The 24273-nt window shown below is 44.7% G+C and overlaps 1 protein-coding gene across 12 annotated transcripts in view; it reads left to right on the plus strand.

Moving 5' to 3' along the window:
- The first annotated feature begins 485 nt into the window (after positions 1 to 485).
- The window catches only part of LOC108921646 (uncharacterized), a 38729-nt gene continuing 14941 nt past the window's right edge, over positions 486 to 24273 (plus strand). The window contains exon 1 of one of the 12 annotated variants that reach the window (XM_018731223.2): positions 486 to 552. In XM_018731223.2, the coding sequence (XP_018586739.1) occupies positions 522 to 552 (31 nt within the window). In that variant the 5' untranslated portion in view covers positions 486 to 521. The other 11 variants (XM_018731222.2, XM_018731218.2, XM_018731217.2 and 8 more) reach the window with 11 other exon arrangements.

Consider the following 24273-nt stretch of genomic DNA (forward strand, 5'->3'; position numbering starts at 1 on the left):
TGGACGGAGCCGGAGCCGGAGCCGGAGCCGGAGCACAGGACAGGCGTCCCTCACAGCTTCTTCATAGGAACTGCGGCTGCTGCTTCTGCCAAAGTGTGTGTTACCGCAGTGCAGCAAAAAATAGTGTAAAACACTGTAAATAGAGTAGTGAACACAGCAGCCCTGCAGTTTGCATTCGGTGTTGATGACCGAGCTGAAGCCACACGTGTTTTTCTGTGTTTGTGTCCTTCTGCTAAGAGCGATTTCATTGATCTGCCAGCTTAATAAAGACGACCTTTTTACGCACAAACTTGTGTGTGTGTGTGTGTGTACAGCGCTGTACGGTAAACGCCTTCACTGCAGGAAACCGTTAGACACCACAGGCCACATCCTGTGCAAGGAGTCGCACCTCAGAGCCCCAAACACCCCGCCCCCCCCGCCCCACTCCCCCACCCCCCCACCAGGTGCTTTTCCACACACATCTTTTTTCACACCCCTTTTCTCCACGAGGCTGCAGTTCACGGTCGTGAAGAAGCTCTCGGATGAAGTCTCTAATGCGTAAAAGGAAGGAAGGTACTTCTGTCCGAGGGAACGTGTCCGTTGTCGCTCCGAGCGCAGGTACGCCGAGTATTTACCGCGCTCTACACCGCGGTAGCCGACAGCACGTCGCTGTACCATCTGTACCGAGGGCCTGCAGGAGATCCCTGTCACTTCAGCAACAACATCTGGCAGCATCGGGCTCACGTCTCACATTTACTGTATGTGTTAATCTGCTCGCAGTTATTTACTCGCTGACACAGCTGGGTAACATCCCTGGAGCAGCTGGCGGTAAGGTCCTTGTTCCAGGGCGCTGCAGCCGGAGGTGGGATTCAAACCTGCAACCTTTGGGTCCGCAGGCAGCAGCATTCAGCACTACACTACCGGCTGTAACCTGTTTGCTCCCATGAGCCACTGCAGCCATTCCCACTTTTCACAGCCTTTTCACAGCCTTTTCACAGCCTTTACACAGCCTTTACACCGTTTACCAGCCGAGCCCCAGCCAAGCCCAGCAGCTCTGCAGCAGCAAAGACGCATCCTTACACCGCCCCCTGGTGGCGGCACTTTCCGACGCGGCCTTGCGACCGTGATGAAGCAGCGTCGCTGTCAGGATCGAACCGGAGACTCCGGTCGTGGTCTCGGGTCCCGGGAGCAGGAACTCGGAGCCCGGAGCCGACAGTCAGGAGTCCGAATCAAAGCGTCTCGAGCCCATCTCGTCCCGCCGGCGTCATCCGTGTTTGCGAGGGCCCGGCGAGCGCACGCACACGCTGACCCGCCGACCCGCCGACCCGCCGTACATGGTTCCGGTGTGGAGGGAGGGCCTGTATCGCAGGGCCAGGGCAGCGCTCGCCGGCCGCGCTCAGGGTACGCCGCGCTCGGTGGCAGGGAGTGACGCCTCCTCCGCTCCAGCAGGGGGCAGCACAGCGCCGTGTCTGCAGGTGAGGGGCGGCAGCTGGGGAGCAAGAACCGGGACCAAAGCAAAGGGTTTCGCAAACCGCCTTCGGCCCCAAAGGTCACAGATTCGAGCCTCACCTCCGGCTCTAGGAGCGTTGAGCAGCGTACTTACCATGAAATTACTTCGCTAAAAGTCCCCAGCTGTGTACATGTAAAAGGGTAAATCGTTGTAAGTCCCTTTGGAGAAAAGCATCAGGTGAGAGAAGTAAAGCTGAGAATTCAGAGCAAGTGTCACATGACCACACTGTCCTGGGTGGGGTGGGGTGGGGTGGGGTGGTGGTGGTGGGGGGTCACCCCTGTTCATTTACCTGTGAAGATGGACAGATGCTAGACGTGTCCTCATGTGGGGACCACCCTCCGGCACCGAGAGGTTGTAGGTTCCAGTCCCCTTTCCTTGGTGCTGTTTGAACACAACACTGTGCTCAGGGGGCCAAAGAGCTCAGACACACACACACACACACACACATTGAGCTGCTTTGTGTGCTGCGCTGAGACGCAGGACAGGAAATGACGATGCACTGTAAACACCTGCCAATGTGTGTTTTAAATGAGGACTTTCAAATCTGTGTGTGTGTGTCTGTATGTGTGTGTGTCTGTGCGCAGTGGAAAGCTGCAGCTGCACAGTATTTGTCCAGCGCTGTAACACTGTGTGCAGAGATCTGGTTCAGACCCCCTGCTTTTTGCTCAAGGCACCAGACTGACCATCGAGTCCGGTAAGTTACCGTGGTATAACGCCGATACAGTATGTAGGAGAACACAGAGAAGTGTAACTGTCTCTACAGCACAAACCGTGTGTCTCTTTGTAGTTGATGGACGGTCATGGAGTGTGATTGATTGCGACTGATAGTGACTGATAGTGATTGATACTGATTGATTGCGACTGATTTAATGATGCACAGAAAGTGAAGTGAAGTGAAGTGCTGGGTGTAGAACGCAAGCGGAGGCTGAGGTCAGTCGGTCAGTTTTGTGTGACAGTCGTCGCTGTGCCAGCTGGGAGCACTGTTATTGTTACTAGTATTAGTGTCATTGTTGTTATTAGTGTTGTTATTATTAGTATTATTAGTGTTATTATTAGAGTTGTTACTGTGAGTGGTCACTTTGCTGGACGCCATGCGGACGGAGTATCTGCCAAAGCCCCAGACGCTGTGTGACTACAAACGGTTCCTACAGACTCTTCTTCGCTCGAGGGACCCGAGTGACCCGAGTGACCCGAGTGACACTGGAGTCCAGCGAGCAATCGTCACCGTCCTCCTGCCTCGGGTTCGAACTCAGTGCTGTTCCGTTACTCAGCTGCGTTATTAGTGCACCTCTGTGAGCGTCCATGAGCAGTGGCATTAACTGCTACTGTGGTCACTGTGGGGACAGAGGGAAGGGGGACAGGGGACAGGGGACAGGGGACAGGGGAGGGGGAGGGAACAGAAGGACAAGGGAAAGGGGACAGGGGACTGAGAGGACACCTTCCCCTCCCTCCACCAGCTCGCTCTCTGGGCGACGGCTAAGGTGGTACTTGAGATGCGGTAAAACAGTGTACTGTACCAGGAGGAGGATGAACTCAGATCATGCGCTGCTTTGTCTTCGGTGAGAGACACGAGTGACACAGAGTCTGGTCCCTCCAGCTGTGCAGGACCTGTCATGTCTCCTGGACCCCTGGATCACTGCGGCACCTCAGCAGGGTAAAAACAGAGTAAAGGGCTACGGTAGTGCTCGAGAAGATCGTCTCGTGAGCGAGACACACCGATCCCGCAGCGTTTTTGTTTACCGTTGCCATGGCGACGTTCCCTCTGGCCACTGTGGACCCCCCCCAGTGTGAGAGGACGCGCGTGTGCGGAGCTGTGTGGACACGGGGACCGGGGGGACTGTCGCGTGTGTGTGTGTGTATGTGTGAGTGTGTGTGCGTGTGTGTTCTCATCAGTATGAATTTTCACTCACGACTCGAGTAACTAACTGTCAGTCAGCAGTGCTGTACATACGACTGTTTACTATGGTACGCGTGAGGTATTTGCCATGGGCTGGAGCGCTGTGTGTATATCGGGGGGAACCAGAAGCTCATATTTGGGACTGGAACTAAACTCATAGTGGAGTCAGGTAAGTATTTTACCTGCTTTTACTATAGTATCATAGTTTATTCTCAGTTGTTCGAGTTAAATATACTTTATATGGGGGTACATGTTCTGAGGGTGTTCTTACATATTGTACCATGGTAAAACACTGTGTGAATACTGGTGCAGGGGAAAAGATCATATTCGGGAGTGGAACTGAACTCATAGTGGAATCAAGTAAGTGTTTTACCTGCTTTTACTGCGTTATCATAAACAAGACTGAACTGAATTGATAATTTTGATTCTTTATGTTAAATCAGCGCCAGTTGTGTGTAGAATCAGGGTGTGGATGAGGGCCAGTACATATTGTACCATGGTAAAACACTGTGTGAATGCTGGAGGTGGAGAGTACAAGCTCATATTTGGGACTGGAACTAAACTCATAGTGGAGTCAAGTAAGTGTTTTACCTACTTTTACTGTAGTATCATAGTTTATTCTCATTTATTACAGTTAAATATACTTTATATGGGGGTACATGTTCTGAAGGTGTCCTTACATATTGTACCGTGGTAAAACACTGTGTGAATATTGGTGCACGGGAAAAGATCATATTTGGGAGTGGAACTAAACTCATAGTGGAGTCAAGTAAGTGTTTTCCCTGCTATTACTGTAATATCAACAGCATTTGTACTGAGTGCATAAAGTAACAAATTACTGCTATTATATGTAGTAAATGATCCCCCAGTGGTGGGTACAATCAGGGTACATGATGCAGTGACAGTCAGTACATATTGAACTGTGGTAAAACACTGTGTGAATGTTGGAGGTGGAGGGTACAAACTCATATTTGGGACTGGAACTAAACTCATGGTGGACTCAAGTAAGTGTTCTATGCGTTTTCTGTAATATCATAGTTTATTCTCAGTTGTTACAGTTAAATATACTTTATATGGAGGTATATGTTTTGAGGGTGCCCTTACATATTGTACCGTGGTAAAACACTGTGTGAATGCTGATGGAGGGTACAAGCTCATATTTGGGAGTGGAACTAAACTCATAGTGGAGTCAAGTAAGTATTTTACCTGCTTTTACTGTAGTATCATAGTTTATTCTCAGTTGTTACAGTTAAATATACTTTATATGGGGGTACATGTTCTGAGGGTGTCCTTACATATTGTACCGTGGTAAAACACTGTGTGAATACTGGAGTGAACAAGCTCATATTTGGGGCTGGAACTGAACTCGTAGTGGAATCAAGTAAGTGTTTTACCTGCTTTCACTGCAGTGCTGTGACATTTTACTGCACATTTGCCTGTAATGAGCTATTAATAGGACACTTGGTGGTTATGAGTGTGTGTATGAAGGTGTGTGTGATGGTTTCTGTTGGGGCTGGAAATCCTCAGATCATATTTTGGAAAGGAAGTAAATTCACAGTGAAAAAAAATAAGTTTGGACAAAACAGGACTTTTAATATCGATTTTAATTGAACATAAATTACTAGAGTACATGAGGGAAACCCCTGGCAGAGCGACTGGACACACTGTTGCCTCCGTGCGCCGTCGGTGTGGACGGTGTGTGTGTGAAACGTCTTCACATGATTGTTTCCAAACCTATATGAAAAGCGGTGATGATGGAGCCTGTGCTCTGTGTGGGTGTGTGTGTGTGTGTGTGTGTGTGTGTGTGTGTGTGTGTGTGTGTGTGTGTCTCTATCCACGTCTGTCCGTGCATGTGTGCGTTTGTGTGTATGTGTGGTATTTGACCTGGTTTGTACCGCTGTGTGAATACTGCTGCAGACAAGATCATATTTGGGAGAGGAACTGGAGTGGTAGTTGAGTCACGTAAGTCAAGTGTTTCTGAGTTTTTACTGTAATGATGTGAATAATTACACGCAGTTTGCAATGATACAGAGATATTAATGTGGCCATTGGTGTGTGTGTGTGTGTGTGTGTGTGTGTGTGTGTGTGTGTGTGTGTGTGTGGAGCTGCTGGTTTCTGCTGCTCCATCAAACACTGTGAACGCTGCTGGGACTGGAACTTACAAGCTCACGTTTGGGTCGGGATCCTCTTTGCACACTCAGTCCGGTGGATATGGACCTGCTTCGACTGTGCGTTCACGGACATACACTTACACACTGCGTGTCACACGAGGGACGTACAGGTGCTGGTGCCTGTCGTGCAGCATCTGCTTCAGGGCAAAAAACACAGTACATATTGAACTGTGGTAAAACACTGTGTGAATGCTGGAGGTGGAGGGTACAAACTCATATTTGGGACTGGAACTAAACTCATAGTGGAATCAAGTAAGTGTTTTATCTGCGTTTACTGTAGTATCATAGTTTATTCTCAGTTGTTAGAGTTAAATATACTTTACGTGGGGGTATGTGTTCTGAGGGTGTCCTTACATATTGTACTGCGGTAAAACACTGTGTGAATACTGGAGATGGAGCGAACAAGCTCATATTTGGGAGTGGAACTAAACTCATAGTGGAGTCAAGTAAGTGTTTTACCTGATTTTACTATAGTATCGTGGTTTATTCTCAGTTGTTACAGTTAAATATGGGGGTACATGTTCTGAGGGTGTCTTTACATATTGTACCATGGTAAAACACTGTGTGAATACTGGAGGTGGAGTGAACAAGCTCATATTTGGGACTGGGGCTAAACTCATAGTCGAATCAAGTAAGTGTTTTACCTGTTTTTACTGTAATATCATAGTTTATTCTCAGTTGTTACAGTTAAATATGGGGGTACGTGTTCTGAGGGAGTCCTTAGATATTATACCATGGTTTACGCAGCTCTGTCCCAGCTGTAGGCGACTGGTTCTGGCCACAGACTTGTGTTTGGTTCGGAATCCTCTCTGCCCGTTCGGCCTGCTGGGTTTGGACCCATTCCGTCGTCCGCATGACGGCGGTCCTTTACACCACCTTGACTGCACCACTGTGGTATTTCACATGGCCTGTAGCTCTGTGGGACTTCTCTCGGAGGGGACAGGGTCATGTTCGGGACTGGAACTCGTCTGCTAGTGGCGTCACGTAAGTGTCTTCGTGTTTTTATATCTCTGGGCTAAAAAGGCAGAGAAGTGAGTGGGTGATGACGTGATGGTGCGCTTTAATTTCGTTAAATACCTCATTAAATACCTCGTTCGGCACCTCCTTAAATAACTCATTTGTAGTAAAGGACAAAAGAGAGAAGTTTGTCGCTTGCGAGACGTACCGTGGTTTTTCTGTGTCCATCATCAGCGCTTTCCGGCACTGTCTCACTGATGGGGGTTTGGGTCTGGAACCCAGTCAATAGTGGGAGAGAATACGTTGACAGTCAATAACGGAGTGTTGGAACATCTATGTCTCTACTGAGCATAAGATGAGGGAAGCCCCCAGCAGAGCGACTGGACACGCTGCTGTCCCCGTGCGCCGTCGGTGTGGACAGTGTGTGTGTGTGTGTGTGTGTGTGTGTGAAACGTGTGGGCATTGTTTCCAAACCTCAGTCTGTGAAAAGTGGTGATGGTGGAGCCTGTGCTCTGTGTGTCCGTCCGTCTGTGTGCATGTGTGTGGTATTTGACCTGGTTCGTACCGCTGTGTGAAAGTTAATGCTGGAGACAAGATCATATTTGGCAGTGGAACCAAGCTGTCCGTGGGATCACGTGAGTGTTTTACCTGCTTTTACTGTAACGAGACAACAGTGAACGATGGGATAAATATTAATGGCTAATGATCTAATGAGTTGTTATAGTGTGTGTGTGTGTGTGTGTGTGTGTGTGTGTGTGTGTGTGTGGAGCTGCTGGTTTGTGCTGCTCCATCAAGCACTGTGTGAACGCTGCTGGGACTGGAACTTACAAGCTCATACTTGGGTCTGGAACCAAGTTACTTGTGGAGAAGAGTAAGTTTGGCCATAACTGCTCTTTCTGTTCTTTTTGTCTCAACATCTTGCGTGTCCTTCATGTTGTCCACATTGTGTCCAGTACGAGGACAAACTCTTTACTGCTCCTCCCTGGAGGCAAGATGATGGAGTGCAAAACGTTTCTTTGTTTCTTGTTCCTCTAACAAATTTCAAAAAGCTCCTCTGGATATTTATTTCGTTAGTGAGGCTGAGCTCTTCGCTGCGGTCGGAGAGATCACCACGGTTTACGCTGCTCACATGAGGTATTTGCCATGGCTCGAACCCCTGTGTGAATACTGGTGGAGTGAACAAGATCATATTTGGAACCGGAACCCAGGTTCTGGTCGAGTCACGTAAGCGTGCCCTCGTGTGCCTGTGTGTCCCTGCGTTTGTGTGTCCGCATGCCGTGCTTTCCCTAACCTTCCCTCACATGTTTAACGTGTGCGTGAGTGCGTGTGTGAGTGTGTGTGAGTGTGTGTGTGTGAGTGTGTGTGTGCGTGCGCGTGCGCGCTCTCCGTGTTTGTTGTTGTTTGTTGCCCTCTGACCATGCTCACATGATGACCGTGTGAGGCCATGTGGGTTTTGTCCCCATACTCTACTGGTAGGTAGAGCACAGGTTAGTACCAGTTCACAAGTACCGTGCTTTTACACACTGTGTACAGTGTTTACAGCAGCTCACGCCAGCGGTGGGTTTTAGCGCAGTGTTTTCACACGGTGTGAACAGTCAACGTGCTGTGGACCCCCTTCTTTTTGGGACTGGAACCAAACTGCTGCTGGAGTCCAGTGAGTCGTTTGAGTCTCCGACGTGTGCCGTGGCTTCGAGTGTCTCTGTGTCCCCGTGTGTCCGTCAGCAAAATATCAAGGACACATTCAGCTCTGTCCTCAAATCATAGTAAATACACTTTCATATGGTGAAAAGTCTGGTAATGTGCCAGTAGTTTGGCCGTGTCTGTGTGTGTGTGTGTGTGTGGTCTTTGCACATGTGGTATTTGACACAGCCTGTACCTGTGTGTGTATGACGCTGCTGGATACAAAATAACGTTTGGAGACGGAACAAAGTTGATTGTGGAAAAGCGTAAGTTTGAGCACGACTGTTCCCTCATTTATCCGTGTAGTGTGTGTGTGTGGAGCTGTCTGTTTGTTCACAATTACTTTTTCTACAATGGTGTTGATGTGTTTCTTTATTACCACAATAGATAGGTAAATGAGGGGATGCCTCACTAGTGCGACTGCAAGTGTGTGAAATGAGCGCTTTCAGACCGTTACTTTCCTTCTGGACGGAACAGTGTATTTTGTACCATGGTATCACGCTGTGTGAATGCTGCTGGAAGAATGCTCTTTGGCTCGGGTGCGAAGGTGATAGTTGAACACAGTAAGTATGATGTTTGGAGAAAGTTTTATGAAGTCTGATTGTAGGGGTTCACACAACGGTCAGGGTCGCGGTCACGGCAATGTGGACTCTTTCGGTTAAATACACAGATTGATGAATGGATGAAGTTATGAGCCTTTGCTGAATAACACATTAATATTTCACTGAGATCATAGAAATATGTTGTATGGACGCTTATTGGTGTGTGTGTGCGTGTGTGTGTATTTGGGGGGGTTCTTTGGCCACTTGATGATATTTATCATTATTTGTCTTTATGAAGCACTCACACACAGCTCCTCTATGGGTGGTGTTTCGTAACACTTGTACCCGTGTGTGAGCATTAATCCTGCTGGGTTAAAGGTCGCTGGGACCCGGGACGTCCCTGCGTGTTCATTCCAGGGAACAGGGAGTGTGGACATGTGGACGTGGGGACGTGAGGACATGGGGGACACATGGTAGCTGTGCACTGGTGACACTGGTGGGTCCTGTGACACAGTAGGAATAACAGAGTCACTCTGACACTGGAGATATTAACACATAGCAGTGCTGCTGCTGCTCCTAATAATAACAATAATAATAATAATAATAATAATAATAATAATAATAATAATAATGTGATCTAGCCACTTTCCCCAAAACCTTATCAATAACCCTGATGATTCTCGCTCTGCGTATCTCACACGACTCGTACCTCTGTGTGAATACTGGTGCTGGAGGGAACAAGATGGTATTTGGGAGTGGAACTAAACTCATAGTGGAATCAAGTAAGTGTTTTACCTGCGTTTACTGTAATATCATAGTTCATTCTGAGTTGTTACAGTTAAATATACTTTATATGGAGGTACATGTTTTGAGGGTGCCCTTACATATTGTACCATGGTAAAGCACTGTGTGAGTGCTGGAGGTGTTGGGGACGAGCTCATATTTGGGATTGGAACTAAACTCATAATGGAATCAAGTAAGTGTTTTACCTGCTTTTACTGCGGTATCATTGTTTATTCTCAGTTGTTACAGTTAAGAGATGAACCCCGGTGCAGCAAGTGGTAGGGAACAAACTAGGTTTGCTTGAGACTTTCATGTCTGCAGCTATGTCTCCTTCTCTTAATGTAATGCATAAATTGTACTTTTGCTGAGATGTACGTCGCTTTGGACAAAAGCGTCTGCTAAATTAAATAGTTTAAATGTAAATTAAGGAAATATACTTTGTATGGGGGTACATGTTCTGAGGGTGTCCTTACATATTGTACTGTGGTAAAACATTGTGTGGATACTGGAGTGAAGAAGCTCATATTTGGGAGTGGAACTAAACTCATAGTGGAGTCAAGTAAGTGTTTTACCTGATTTTACTGTAATATCATAGTTTATTCTCAGTGGTTACAGTTAAATATGGGGGTACATGTTCTGAGGGTGTCCTTACATATTGTACCATGGTAAAACACTGTGTGAATACTGGAGGTGGAATGAACAAGCTCATATTTGGGACTGGGGCTAAACTCATAGTCGAATCAAGTAAGTGTTTTACCTACTTTCACTGCGGTATCATAAACGACACTCAACTGAACTGATAACTGTAGTTTTGTGTGTTAAATAAGCACCAGTTGTGTGTAGAATCAGGGTTTGGATGTGGGTCAGTACATACTGTACCATGGTAAAACACTATGTGAATAGCGGTGCAGCAGAAAAGATCATATTCGGCAGTGGAACTAAACTTATAGTGGAGTCAGGTAAGTGTTTTACCTGCTTTTACTGTGGTATCATAGTTTATTCTCAGTTGTTACAGTTAAATATGGGGGCACATGTTCTGAGGGAGTCCTTACATATTGTACCACAGTAAAACACTGTGTGAATACTGGAAGTGCAGGGGAAAAGATCATATTCGGGAGTGGAACTCAACTCATAGTGGAATCAAGTAAGTGTTTTACCTGCTTTCACTGCGGTATAATAAATGAGACTGAACTGAACTGATAATTGTAGTTCTGTGTGTTAAATAAGCGCCAGTTGTGTGTAGAATCAGGGTTTGGATGAGGGTCAGCACATATTGTACCGCGGTAAAGCACTGTGTGAATTCTGGGTTTGAGCTCATATTTGGCAGTGGAACTAAAGTGACAGTGGAATCACGTAAGTTTGTTTCTATTTGAATATCATACATTTTTATACTGATCCAGATTTAATTGACACATAATTACTGTTGTTACATGTGGTTGTATGTAGAATCAGGCAACATGTTCTGGTGATGGTCAGTAAATACTGTACCACGGTAAAACACTGTGTGAATGCTGGAGGGTACAAGCTCATATTTGGGACTGGAACTAAATTCATAGTGGAATCAAGTAAGTGTTTTACCTGCTTTTACTGTAGTATTGACAGCATTTGTACCATCTGACATTAAATGAACAGAACTGATTATTTGTGGTAAATGAACCCAGAGTGGTGATCGGAATCAGGGTACATGTTCTAGTGAGGAGCTGTGCATATTGTACCATGGTAAAACACTGTGTGAATACTGGAGGGATCAAGATCATATTTGGGGCTGGAACTGAACTCATAGTGGAGTCAAGTAAGTGTTTTACCTGCTTTTACATTTATCTGACTTTTTTTTCCAAAGTGATTTAGAACGTTAAGGTTACAATTATTTACGTATTTGTACAACCTGGTAATTTCAGGGTAAGTACCTTGCTTCAGGGTACTGCAGGCTGAGGGGAAGCTCTAACCTGCCACCTTTTGGCTCCACAGGCAGTAGCTGTAACCACTACATTACCGGCTGTCCCGCAAATTTTGTTAAAAATTTAGTTAACAAGCAATTTTTGTTCATTTTTGTTACACTTATTAATTAAGTGAACTCCAGTTGACTCATTACACCCCAACCAGACTCTTCGCTCGTCTGCTTCTGCCCTCCTGGTCCCGCACACGAAAGGTGAAGCACCGAGGGTCTCGGTTCAGGTTCCGTTGCGGTGCAACGACCTCCCCCTCTCACTCAGAACTGCTGAATCTCCGTCCGCATGTAAGAAGGCTCTGAAAAGTCACCTCTTCCAGACTCACTTCTCCACTGATCTCTCAAGCTCATGTAAGCTGTAAATGTTCATGATCTGTAACTTTGAGATCATTCCTGTTAAATAACGGGTAAACTTTACGCAGCTACTCCTGTAACGCACACACACATTTTCAGAACCGCTAGTCCCATACAGGGTCACGGAGAACCGGAGCCTACCCGGCAACACAGGGCGTAAGGCCGGAGGGGGAAAGGGGACACACCCAGGATGGGACGCCGGTCCGTCACAAGGAACCCCAAGCGGGACTTGAACCCCAGACCCACTGGAGAGCAGGACTGCGGTCCAACCCACTGCGCCACCGCACCCCCACTCACTCCTCTAACGTAAATGTTTAATTAGGAATCGTTCATTATTTGGATGAACGTTTATACAGCTCCTCATGTGAGGAACGTCGGTTCATATGGTGGAAGGAAAGAAAATAACTGTACTTAGAATCACCAGTTTTCTAGCTCATGTAATGAACACACTGTGTTTTCTATGAGATGTTTGTCGCTTTTGAGAAAAGTCTCTCTAAATGAGCACATGGAGATGTAGAATCAGGGTATGGATGAGGCTCAGTACATATTGTACCATGGTAAAACACTGTGTGAATGCTGGAGGGAACAAACTCGTATTTGGGGCTGGAACTAAACTCATAGTGGAGTCAAGTAAGTGTTTTCCCTGCTTTTACTGTAATATCAACAGCATTTGTACTGAGTGCATAAAGTAACAAATTACTGTTATTAAATGTAGTAAATGATCCCCCAGTGGTGGGTACAATCAGGGTACATGATGCAGTGACAGTCAGTACATATTGAACTGTGGTAAAACACTGTGTGAATACTGGAGGGTACAAGCTCATATTTGGGACTGGAACTGAACTCGTAGTGGAGTCAAGTAAGTGTTTTACATGCTTTTACTGTGGTATCATAAACGAGACTGAACTGAACTGATAACTGTAGTTCTGTGTGTTAAATAAGCTCCAGTTGTGTGTAGCATCGGCATTTGGATGAGGGTCAGTACATATTGTACCACAGTAAAACATTGTGTGAATATTGGTACTGAAGTGAACAGGCTCATATTTGGGAGTGGAACTAAATTCATAGTGGAGTCAAGTAAGTGTTTTACCTGCTTTTACCGTAGTATCATAGTTTATTCTCAGTTTGTTAGAGTTAAATATACTTTATATGGGGTACATGTTCTAAAGATGTCCTTACATATTGTACCGTGGTAAAACACTGTGTGAATACTGGTGGAGTGTACAAACTCATATTTGGGAGTGGAACTAAACTCATAGTGGAGTCAAGTAAGTGTTTTACCTTCTTTTACTGTAATATCATAGTTTATTCTGTTGTTACAGTTAAATATACTTTACGTGGGGGTACATGTTCTCTGGGTGTCCTTAAATATTGTACCATGGTAAAACACTGTGTGAATACTGGAGTGAACAAGCTCATATTTGGGGCTGGAACTGAACTCGTAGTGGAATCAAGTAAGTGTTTCACCTGATTTTACCGTAGTATCATAGTTCATTCTCAGTTGTTACAGTTAAATATACTTTATGTGGGGGTACATGTTCTGACGGTGTCCTTACATATTGTACCGTGGTAAAACACTGTGTGAATACTGGCGCACGGGAAAAGATCATATTCGGGACTGGAACTAAACTCATAGTGGAGTCAAGTAAGTGTTTTACCTGCTTTTACTGCAGTATCATAGTTCATTCTCAGTTGTTACAGTTAAATATACTTTATGTGGGGGTACATGTTCTGAGGGTGTCCTTACATATTGTACCATGGTAAATCACTGTGTGAATGCTGATGGAGTGAACAAGCTCATATTTGGGGCTGGAACTGAACTCGTAGTGGAATCAAGTAAGTGTTTTACCTGCTTTCACTGCAGTGCTGTGACATTTTACTGCACATTTGCCTGTAATGAGCTATTAATAGGACACTTGGTGGTTATGAGTGTGTGTATGAAGGTGTGTGTGATGGTTTCTGTTGGGGCTGGAAATCCTCAGATCATATTTTGGAAAGGAAGCAAATTCACAGTGAAAAAGAATAAATTTGGACAAAACAGGACTTTTAATGTTGACATTTCTCATTTCTACTTTTGTCCAAGAGGAACGACGACACACAGTTTTCTGGGTCTCATCCTGCTGCTGTCGATGAGTCGACTGTGTGTGAAAACGAGCAGCCGAAGTGTCCACTTGTACAATACTTTATTTTACCTTGTTTCCACATCTCTTTTGCACCAATGACACTGTAACTTGGTCGTTTGCTGACACAGGGTTCCTGAAGCTTTCGGAACGTCCGTGCTCTCTGTGTGTGTGTGTGTGTGTGTGTGTGTGTGTGTGCGCGCACGCTATTTGCCCTGCTTCGTACCACTGCGTGAATGATAATTCTGGATTCAAGATCACTTTTGGCAGTGGAACCAAACTGTCAGTAGGATCACGTGAGTGTTTTACCTTCTTTTACCGCACAGTGTGGTATTACTAGGTCATTACGAGAGAGAAATACACCGTTTACCCCACAACGGTCCTCATGAGCGCAGCTCCCACTTGTTGCTCTGAGGCTGTTCTGGTGTCCATGATCCAGCAAAAAGTGCTCTTACTTCCTGGGGGGTAAAGGTATGGAATCCGAGGGAACGCAGTGAAAAACTCTTCAGCCGCTCGGGTTCACTTGTGTGTTGGGTCTTTAGCATATTGATCGTTATTCCTCATACAATATTGATCATTATTGCTCGTCCTCTGGGGCGTTTGACAGTGCAGATATAAGGAATTTATTTCTCATCGAGCATCATTTGTGTGTGTGTGTGTTTGGGGGGTATTTGACATGGTCTTAGACTGTGTGTGAACGCTGGGGGGGCAAAGAAACTCATATTTGGGAGTGGAACTAAACTCATAGTGGAGTCAAGTAAGTGTTTTACCTGCTTTCACTGTAATATCATAGTTTATTCTCAGTTGTTACAGTTAAATATGGGGGTACATGTTCTCAGGGTGTCCTTACATATTGTACCATGGTAAAACACTGTGTGAATACTGGAGGTGGAGTGAACAAGCTCATATTTGGGACTGGGGCTAAACTCATAGTCGAATCAAGTAAGTGTTTTACCTTCTTTTACTGTAGTATCATAGTTTATTCTCAGTTGTTACAGTTAAATACACTTTATATGGGGGTACATGTTTTGAGGGATGGGGTGTGGTGGCGCAGAAGGTTGGCCCGCAGTCTTGCTCTCCGGTGGGTCTGGGGTTCGAGTCCCGCTTGGGGTGCCTTGCGGCAGACTGGTGTCCCGTCCTGGGTGTGTCCCATCCCCTTCTGGCCTTATGCCCTGTGTTACCAGGTAGGCTCCAGTTCCCCGTGACCCCGTATGGGACAAGCGGTTCTGAAAATGTGTGTGTGTTCTGAAGGTGTTCTTACATATTGTACCATGGTAAAACACTGTGTGAATACTGGTATAGGGAACAAGATCATATTTGGCACTGGAACTAAAGTCATAGTGGAATCAAGTAAGTGTTTACCTGCTTTTTATTGTAGTATCGACAGCAAATCAAAATAAATCAAGCTTTATTGCCACATCACCGTCAACATTACATGTAGAAAAGAGTGAAAATCTTTATTTGTACCGTCCGACATTAAATGAACAGAACTGATTATTTGTGGTAAATGAACCCAGAGTTGTGAGCGGAATCAGGGTACGTGTTCTGGTGAGGGGCTGTGCATATTGTACCACGGTAAAACACTGTGTGAATACTGGAGGGAGCAAGATCATATTTGGGGCTGGAACTGAACTCATAGTGGAGTCAAGTAAGTGTTTTACCTGCTTTTACTATAGTATCATAGTTTATTCTCAGCTGTTACAGTTAAATATACTTTATATGGGGGTACATGTTCTGAGGGTGTCCTTACATATTGTACTGCGGTAAAACACTGTGTGAATAGGGGTGGAGCGGAAAAGATCATATTCGGGAGTGGAACTAAATTCATAGTGGAGTCAAGTAAGTGTTTTACCTGCTTTTACTGTAATGTGGATAGCATTTTTATTGAGCGTATGAAGTAACAAATTACTGTTTTTATATGTAGCAAATGATCCTCCAGTGGTGGGTACAATCAGGGTACATGTTCTGAGGCTGTCCTTACATATTGTATCATGGTAAAACACTGTGTGAATACTGGTACTGGAGGGAACAAGATCATATTTGGGACTGGAACTAAACTCATAGTGGAGTCAAGTAAGTGTTTTACCTGCTTTTACTGTAGTATCGACAGCATTTGTACCGTCTGACATTAAATGAACAGAACTGATTATTTGTGGTAAATGAACCCAGAGTGGTGATCGGAATCAGGGTACACGTTCTAGTGAGGAGCTGTGCATATTGTACCGCGGTAAAACACTGTGCGAATGCTGGAGGTGCTTCCAAGCTCATCTTTGGTGGTGGAACTGGGCTCCTAGTTCAGAGCAGTAAGTGAGTCTCCTCTCCTCATCTGGACGTTCGGTTCCTCTTTTTACACCGTATGTGGTGGGAACAATCAAAACACTCATGTCTCCCATCAAAGTAAACGTGGTACAAACTTTGTAGGAAATTCAGGAATATTTATTATTTATTCCTGTCTCTCTATGGGCAGCGTGCTGTGTGTGTGTGTGTGTGTGTCACGTCTGTGCTGTGTGTGGAGCTCATGTTTGCGCTGCTCCTCCAAACACTGTGTGAATGAAGGAAACTACAGGATCTTATTTGGACAAGGAGCCAAAGTGACTGTGGAGAAGCGTAAGTTTTACCATGTTTTATCTGTCTGTGTGGTTTAACTTTCTTGATTAAAGAATTCGGCCGAGCAGCGTGAACAGTGCTGATGATGACCTTGTGTGTGTGTGAGACCATCATGCTGCTGGCGATAAGCTCACTTTTGGCACTGGAACCAAACTGTCCATAGGATCACGTGAGTTGTTTTACCTGCTTTTACTGCACAGTGTGGTATTAATAGGACGCCTGCTCATTACGAGAGAGAAATACACCGTTTACCCCACGACGGTCCTCGTGAGCACAGCTCCCACTTCTTGCTCTCAGGCTGTTCTGGTGTCCATGATCCAGCAGAAAGTGAGAAGGTCGCTGGGTTCACGCTGATTGACACTGTTTGTCACCACATTTTGGGCTTTCCAAGATGAGAAACATTTTTGGTTCGAATCCCAGGCGGGGAAGGGCGCTCGTGAACCTCGGCGGAGTCGACTCTTTCGCTCCGTCACCGACCTGCTGCGCCAGCGCGTCGCCGGCCTCCCGGAGCTTCGCAAGGCGTGTCGGAGAGACCCGTCTCCAGCCTCCAGTGACGCTCGTTTACCGCGGTGTCGTTGAAGCGCACCGTGCGCTTGGCCGCTGAGGACGGACAGGCGGTGTGACCCCCTGCGGGTGTTGTCCCCATGTTGTACTGGCGGACTGAGCACTGGTTACCAGTAGTAAATCAGTGCCGTGGCTCTGTGTGCTGCGTACCGTGTTCACCGCACTTCGAAGTGCAGTGTTGTTGCGCGGTGCGAAAGGTCAAAGTGCTCTTGACCCCCTTCTCTTCGGGACTGGAACCAAACTGCTGCTGGAGTCCGGTGAGTCCACCCCCCCCCACCACCACCACATCACATTGCTTCTCCCGTCCTGAGCAGCTGCTCTGGTGCTGCTTATGAAACAAGAGGGTGTGATGTGAGCCTTCGCTTGGGGGGACGCTGCGTGCTCGTTGCCACGGCCTGCATCGGTGCGTGAGCGCGGGGGGTTCGGGACGAAAGTGACTGTGGAGTCACATCACCATTTTCCCGACTTTTACTCTCATTTTACTCTCTCAGCATGAAGCTTCAGTTTTGCACTTTGCTGAAGCAAAACAATTTTGAAATCAGGGTTTACATTTTAAAGGTGGACAGTGACTCTGTACCGTAGTAAAACAGTGTGAATGGTGCTGCTGGAGGGTACAAGGCTATAAATGCGAGTGGGTCTAGACTCCTAATGGAGTCATGTAAGTGTTCTGCTTGTTTTTACCTGATTTTTCCTCTGCTTCTCAGCACTGACGCTGTGGTCCCTAGTCGTGTGTGCGGTCAGGGTCCATGCATATTGTACTGCGGTAAAACACTGTGTGAATACTAGAGGGAACAAGCTCATACTTGGGAGTGGAACTAAACTCATAGTGGAGTCAGGTAAGTGCTTTACCTGCCTTTACTGTAGTATCATAGTTTATTCTCAGTTGTTAGAGTTAAATATACTTTATATGGGGGTACATGTTTTGAGGGAGTCCTTACACATTACACCATGGTAAAACACTATGTGAATACTAGAGGTGTAGGGTAAAATCTTATATCTGGGAGTGGAACTAAACTCATAAAGGAATCAAGTAAGTGTTTTACCTGCTTTTACTCTAATATCATAGTTTTAATCTCAATGAGATAATAGACATTTGTTGCAGTGAAAAAATGTATTTCATAATGTGGGTACATGTTCTGGTGAGGGTCAATTCATATTGTACCATGGTAAAACACTGTGTGAATACTGGTGGAGGGGACAAGCTAATATTTGGGAGTGGAACAAAACTCATAGTGGAATCAAGTAAGTATTTTACCTGCTTTTACTATAGTATCATAGTTTATTCTCAGTTGTTACCGCTAAATATACTTTATATGGGGACACATGTTCTGAAAGTGTCCTTACATATTGTACCGCGGTAAAACACTGTGTGAATACTGGTGGAGGGGAAAAAATCATATTTGGGAGTGGAACTAAAGTCATAGTGGAATCAAGTAAGTCTTTTACCTGCTTTTACTGTGGTATCATAAATGAGACTGAACTGAACTGATAGTTGTAGTTCTGTGTGTTAAATAAGCGCCAGTTGTGTGTAGAATCAGGGTTTGGATGAGGGTCAGTACATATTGTACCGCGGTAGAACGCTGTGTGAATACTGGTACTGCAATGAACAAACTCATATTCGGGAGTGGAACTAAAGTCATAGTGGAGTCAAGTAAGTGTTTTACCTACTTTTACTGTAATATAATAATAATTTACACTGACTGATTATTCCAGGTTACCTGAGATACTTAACAGGTAATTTTTGTTTTATTTGTTAATGAAATGAATCCCCGATGGGGGTGCGGTGGCGCAGTGGGTTGGTCCAGGTCTTGCTTTCCGGTGGGTCTGGGGTTCGAGTCCCGCTTGGGGTGCCTTGCGACGGACTGGCGTCCCGTCCTGGGTGTGTCCCTTCCCCCTCCGGCCTTACGCCCTGTGTGCCGGGTTAGGCTCCGGTTCCCCGTGCCCCGTATGGGGTGAGCGGTACGGACGGAAATGAATCCCCAGCTGTGGGTACAATCAGGGTACATGTTGTGGTGACAGTCGTTACATATCGTACCATGGTAAAACACTGTGTGAATTCTGGAGCTTCAGGAAACAAACTCTTGTTTGGGAGTGGAACTAAACTCATAGTGGAGTCGAGTAAGTGTGTTACCTTCTTTTATTATAATGCTGTGAATAACAACTGCACATTTTGGAGTGAGGTATTAATATACAACTTGGTTCTTATTATTATTATGTGTGTGTGTGATTGCTTTCAAAGTGCCTTATTCCTGGGGGTTAAAGGTCACTGTCAGTGTCCTGTGTTTGGACGCTGTCTCTCTCTGGACAAAGAACAGGTAACAACAGTGATTTAATAGTGACATACTATAGTTACTATGGTAAATGAATGCACAGCCAAGGCACACAGCATTTGTCCGCATCTCGGCTTCACTGTGTCATTCGAGCTCCTGTAGAAACATGTATTGCTGAACCGAACCGAACCGACAGAAGGACACTGGGCTCACAGGGTCTAGAGAAGCTTTACGATGAAGAGTCTCTGCTGTCAGAGGTACAGAACCCTCAGTGTTGTGGTGCAGTTAGGTACACGTGTGTGCGTTTGTGTGTGTGTGTGTGTGAGCACAATTGATGAAAGGGCCAGTTATTCTTCCTGTTCTCTAGGTTTGTCCAGCACTGCTAGGCAACTCTGCTAAAAGCTGTGGGGGGCACAGTGGGTAGAAGTGCTGTCTTTCTGCCTCAAGGTTGCAGGTTCAAATCCCACTCATTATTGCAGGGTCTTGGGGCAAAGTACTTACTGCATATGGGCCTATTAAAAATCCCCCAGCTATGCAAAAGGGTAAATCAGTGCAAGTCACTAAAGAAAAAATGACTGTAACTGTGTATTGAGGGCCCAGTCAAAGAGGCTTTGTGTGCAGCTCTGGACCACTGTGGGTGAGTGGTTTTGGCAACAAGATCATATTTGGGAGTGGAACTAAACTCATAGTGGAGTCAAGTAAGTGTTTTACCTGCTTTTACTGTAGTATCATAGTTTATTCTCAGTTGTTACAGTTAAATATACTTTACATGAGGGTACATGTTCTGAGGGTGTCCTTACATACTGTACCGTGGTAAAACACTGTGTGAACAAAGGTGCAGGGGACAAGATCATATTTGGGAGTGGAACGAAACTCATAGTGGAATCAAGTAAGTGTTTTACCTGCTTTTACTGTGGTATCATAAACGAGAATGAACTTAACTGATAGTTGTAGTTCTCTGTGTTAAATAAGTGCCAGTTGTGTGTAGAATCAGGGTTTGGATGAGGGTCAGTACATATTGTACCGCGGTAAAGCACTGTGTGAATTCTGGGTTTGAGCTCATATTCGGCAGTGGAACTAAAGTGACAGTGGAATCACGTAAGTTTGTTTCTATTTGAATATCATACATATTTATACTGATCCAGATTTAATTGACACATAATTACTGTTGTTACATGTGGTTGTATGTAGAATCAAGCAACATGTTCTGGTGATGGTCAGTAAATACTGTACCACGGTAAAACACTGTGTGAATGCTGCTGCAGGGTACAAGCTCATATTTGGGACTGGAACTAAACTCATAGTGGAGTCAAGTAAGTGTTTTACCTGCTTTTACTGTAGTATTGACAGCATTTGTACCATCTGACATTAAATGAACAGAACTGATTATTTGTGGTAAATGAACCCAGAGTTGTGAGCGGAATCAGGGTACGTGTTCTGGTGAGGGGCTGTGCATATTGTACCACGGTAAAACACTGTGTGAATACTGGAGGGATCAAGATCATATTTGGGGCTGGAACTGAACTCATAGTGGAGTCAAGTAAGTGTTTTACCTGCTTTTACTATAGTATCATAGTTTATTCTGTTGTTACAGTTAAATATACTTTATATGGAGGTACATGTTCTGAGGGTGTCCTTACATATCGAACTGCAGTAAAACACTGTGTGAGTAGGGGTGTAGGGGACAAACTCATATTTGGGACTGGAACTGAACTCATAGTGGAATCAAGTAAGTGTTTTACCTACTTTCACTGCGGTATCATAAATGAGACTGAATTAAACCGATAGTTGTTGTTCTGTGTGTTAAATAAGCGCCAGTTGTGTGTAGAATCAGGGTTTGGATGAGGGTCAGCACATATTGTACCGTGGTAAAACACTGTGAATACTGGAGTGAACAAGGTCATATTTGGGAGTGGAACTAAAGTCATAGTGGAATCAAGTAAGTGTTTTACCTGCTTTTACTGTAATATCATAGTTTATTCTCAGTTGTTACAGTTAAGAAATATACTTTATGTGGGGGTACATGTTCTGACGGTGTCCTTACATATTGTACCGTGGTAAAACACTGTGTGAACAAAGGTGCAGGGGACAAGATCATATTTGGGAGTGGAACGAAACTCATAGTGGAATCAAGTAAGTGTTTTACCTGCTTTTACTGTGATATCATAAATGAGAATGAACTTAACTGATAATTGTAGTTCTGTGTGTTAAATAAGCGCCAGTTGTGTGTAGAATCAGGGTTTGGATGAGGGTCAGTACATATTGTACCGCGGTAAAACACTGTGTGAATACTGGAGGCTTTTCCAAGCTCATCTTTGGTGGTGGAACAGGACTCCTCGTTCAGAGCAGTGAGTCTCCTCTCCTTATCTGGATGCGAATGTTGTTGTTTCTCCTTTAGTGATGTGTGACAGCGGTAATAAGAGACACTTGATAAATATGCAGGTAAAAACCAAAATTGCACCGTTACTGTTACCGTCACCGTCTCTCCGAATGCTGTGCATGTTGTGCTCAATCATGGTACGTTGGGGACATTGTCCTGTGGTCCTGTCATGTGTTTGGAGCTCCTGGCTCCTGCTGCTCCGTCCAGCAAGGATCTTATTTGGGGAAGGAACCCACTTGACTGTGGAGATGCTTAAGTTTTACCACATTTTGTGTGTGTGTTTATGTCTAAATAATAAGTAGAGTGTACCCAGCAGAATTAATCCACCAGTTTCATACATGATCCCTTTACTGTCCTCTTCTCTCACAGTGATATTGGGTGTGAAATGAGTTCAGGATGACCTCCAAGCGTGTTGCTCTGATTTACTCTACATTACCCTGTTTTACACTCTATTATTGGGGTATTTGCACATGAAGGTTGTTTGGTGTCAGGGCCTTGGGGTTCACACATGGCGCCCGGATACAGTGTGAACACGGCTGGAAGAAACAAGGTCTTATTTGGGAGTGGAACCAAACTGGTAGTGGGGTTGTGCAAGTGTTTTACCTGCTTTTACTGTGGTATTATAAACGAGACTGAACTGAACTGATAATTGTAGTTCTGTGTGTTAAATAAGCGCCAGTTGTGTGTAGAATCAGGGTTTGGATGAGGGTCAGCACATATTGTACCACAGTAAAACACTGTGTGAATACTGGTACTGGAGTGAACAAGATCATATTTGGGAGTGGAACTAAACTCATAGTGCAGTCAAGTAAGTGTTTTACCTGATTTTACTATAGTATCGTGGTTTATTCTCAGTTGTTACAGTTAAATATGGGGGTACATGTTCTGAGGGTGTACTTTCATATTTTACCATGGCAAAACACTATGTGAATACTAGAGGTGTAGGGTAAAATCTTATATTTGGGAGTGGAACTAAACTCATAATGGAATCAAGTAAGTGTTTTACCTGCTTTTACTCTAATATCATAGTTTTAATCTCAGTGACATAATAGACATTTGTTGAAGTGAAAAAATGTATTTCATAATGTGGGTACATGTTCTGGTGAGGGTCACTGCCTATTGTACCATGGTAAAACACTGTGTGAACAGAGGTGCAGGGGGAAAGATCATATTTGGGAGTGGAACGAAACTCATAGTGGAATCAAGTAAGTGTTTTACCTGCTTTTACTGTGGTATCATAAATGAGACTGAACTGAACTGATAGTTGTAGTTCTGTGTGTTAAATAAGCGCCAGTTGTGTGTAGAATCAGGGGTTAGATGAAAGTCAGCACATATTGCACCGCGGTAGAACACTGTGTGAATACTGGTACTGCAATGAACAAACTCATATTTGGGACTGGAACTAAAGTCATAGTGGAGTCAAGTAAGTGTTTTACCTACTTTCACTGCGGTATCATAAACGACACTCAACTGAACTGATAACTGTAGTTTTGTGTGTTAAATAAGCACCAGTTGTGTGTAGAATCAGGGTTTGGATGTGGGTCAGTACATACTGTACCATGGTAAAACACTATGTGAATAGCGGTGCAGCAGAAAAGATCATATTCGGCAGTGGAACTAAACTTATAGTGGAGTCAGGTAAGTGTTTTACCTGCTTTTACTGTGGTATCATAGTTTATTCTCAGTTGTTACAGTTAAATATGGGGGCACATGTTCTGAGGGAGTCCTTACATATTGTACCACAGTAAAACACTGTGTGAATACTGGAAGTGCAGGGGAAAAGATCATATTCGGGAGTGGAACTCAACTCATAGTGGAATCAAGTAAGTGTTTTACCTGCTTTCACTGCGGTATAATAAATGAGACTGATCTGAACTGATAATTGTAGTTCTGTGTGTTAAATAAGCGCCAGTTGTGTGTAGAATCAGGGTTTGGATGAGGGTCAGTACATATTGTACCGCGGTAAAGCACTGTGTGAATTCTGGCTACAAGCTCATATTCGGCAGTGGAACTAAAGTGACAGTGGAATCACGTAAGTTTGTTTCTATTTGAATATCATACATTTTTATACTGATCCAGATTTAATTGACACATAATTACTGTTGTTACATGTGGTTGTATGTAGAATCAAGCAACATGTTCTGGTGATGGTCAGTAAATACTGTACCACGGTAAAACACTGTGAATACTGGTGGAGCACTGAGGTCGATATTCGGCAGTGGATCTACACTCATAGTGGAGTCACGTAAGTGTTTTACCTGCTTTTAGTTGGTGGTTCTGAACATGTTTAGGGACTGAGAAGATATTCCTTCTGTTGCTGTGAGTGATGAGCTGTTTGTATCGAGAAAAATTTCAGCGAAAGGAATAAACATGAAAGTAAATGAACAGAATTTTTTTTGAGGTTAAAAAAATCCATTTCATAATAAGGCCTGGTGAGGGTCAGTTCATATTGTACCACAGTAGAACACTGTGTGAATGCTGGTGGAGGAAATAAACTCGTATTTGGGACTG

Source organism: Scleropages formosus, chromosome 25 (assembly GCF_900964775.1).
Source record: "Scleropages formosus chromosome 25, fSclFor1.1, whole genome shotgun sequence".
Lineage (NCBI taxonomy): Eukaryota > Metazoa > Chordata > Actinopteri > Osteoglossiformes > Osteoglossidae > Scleropages > Scleropages formosus.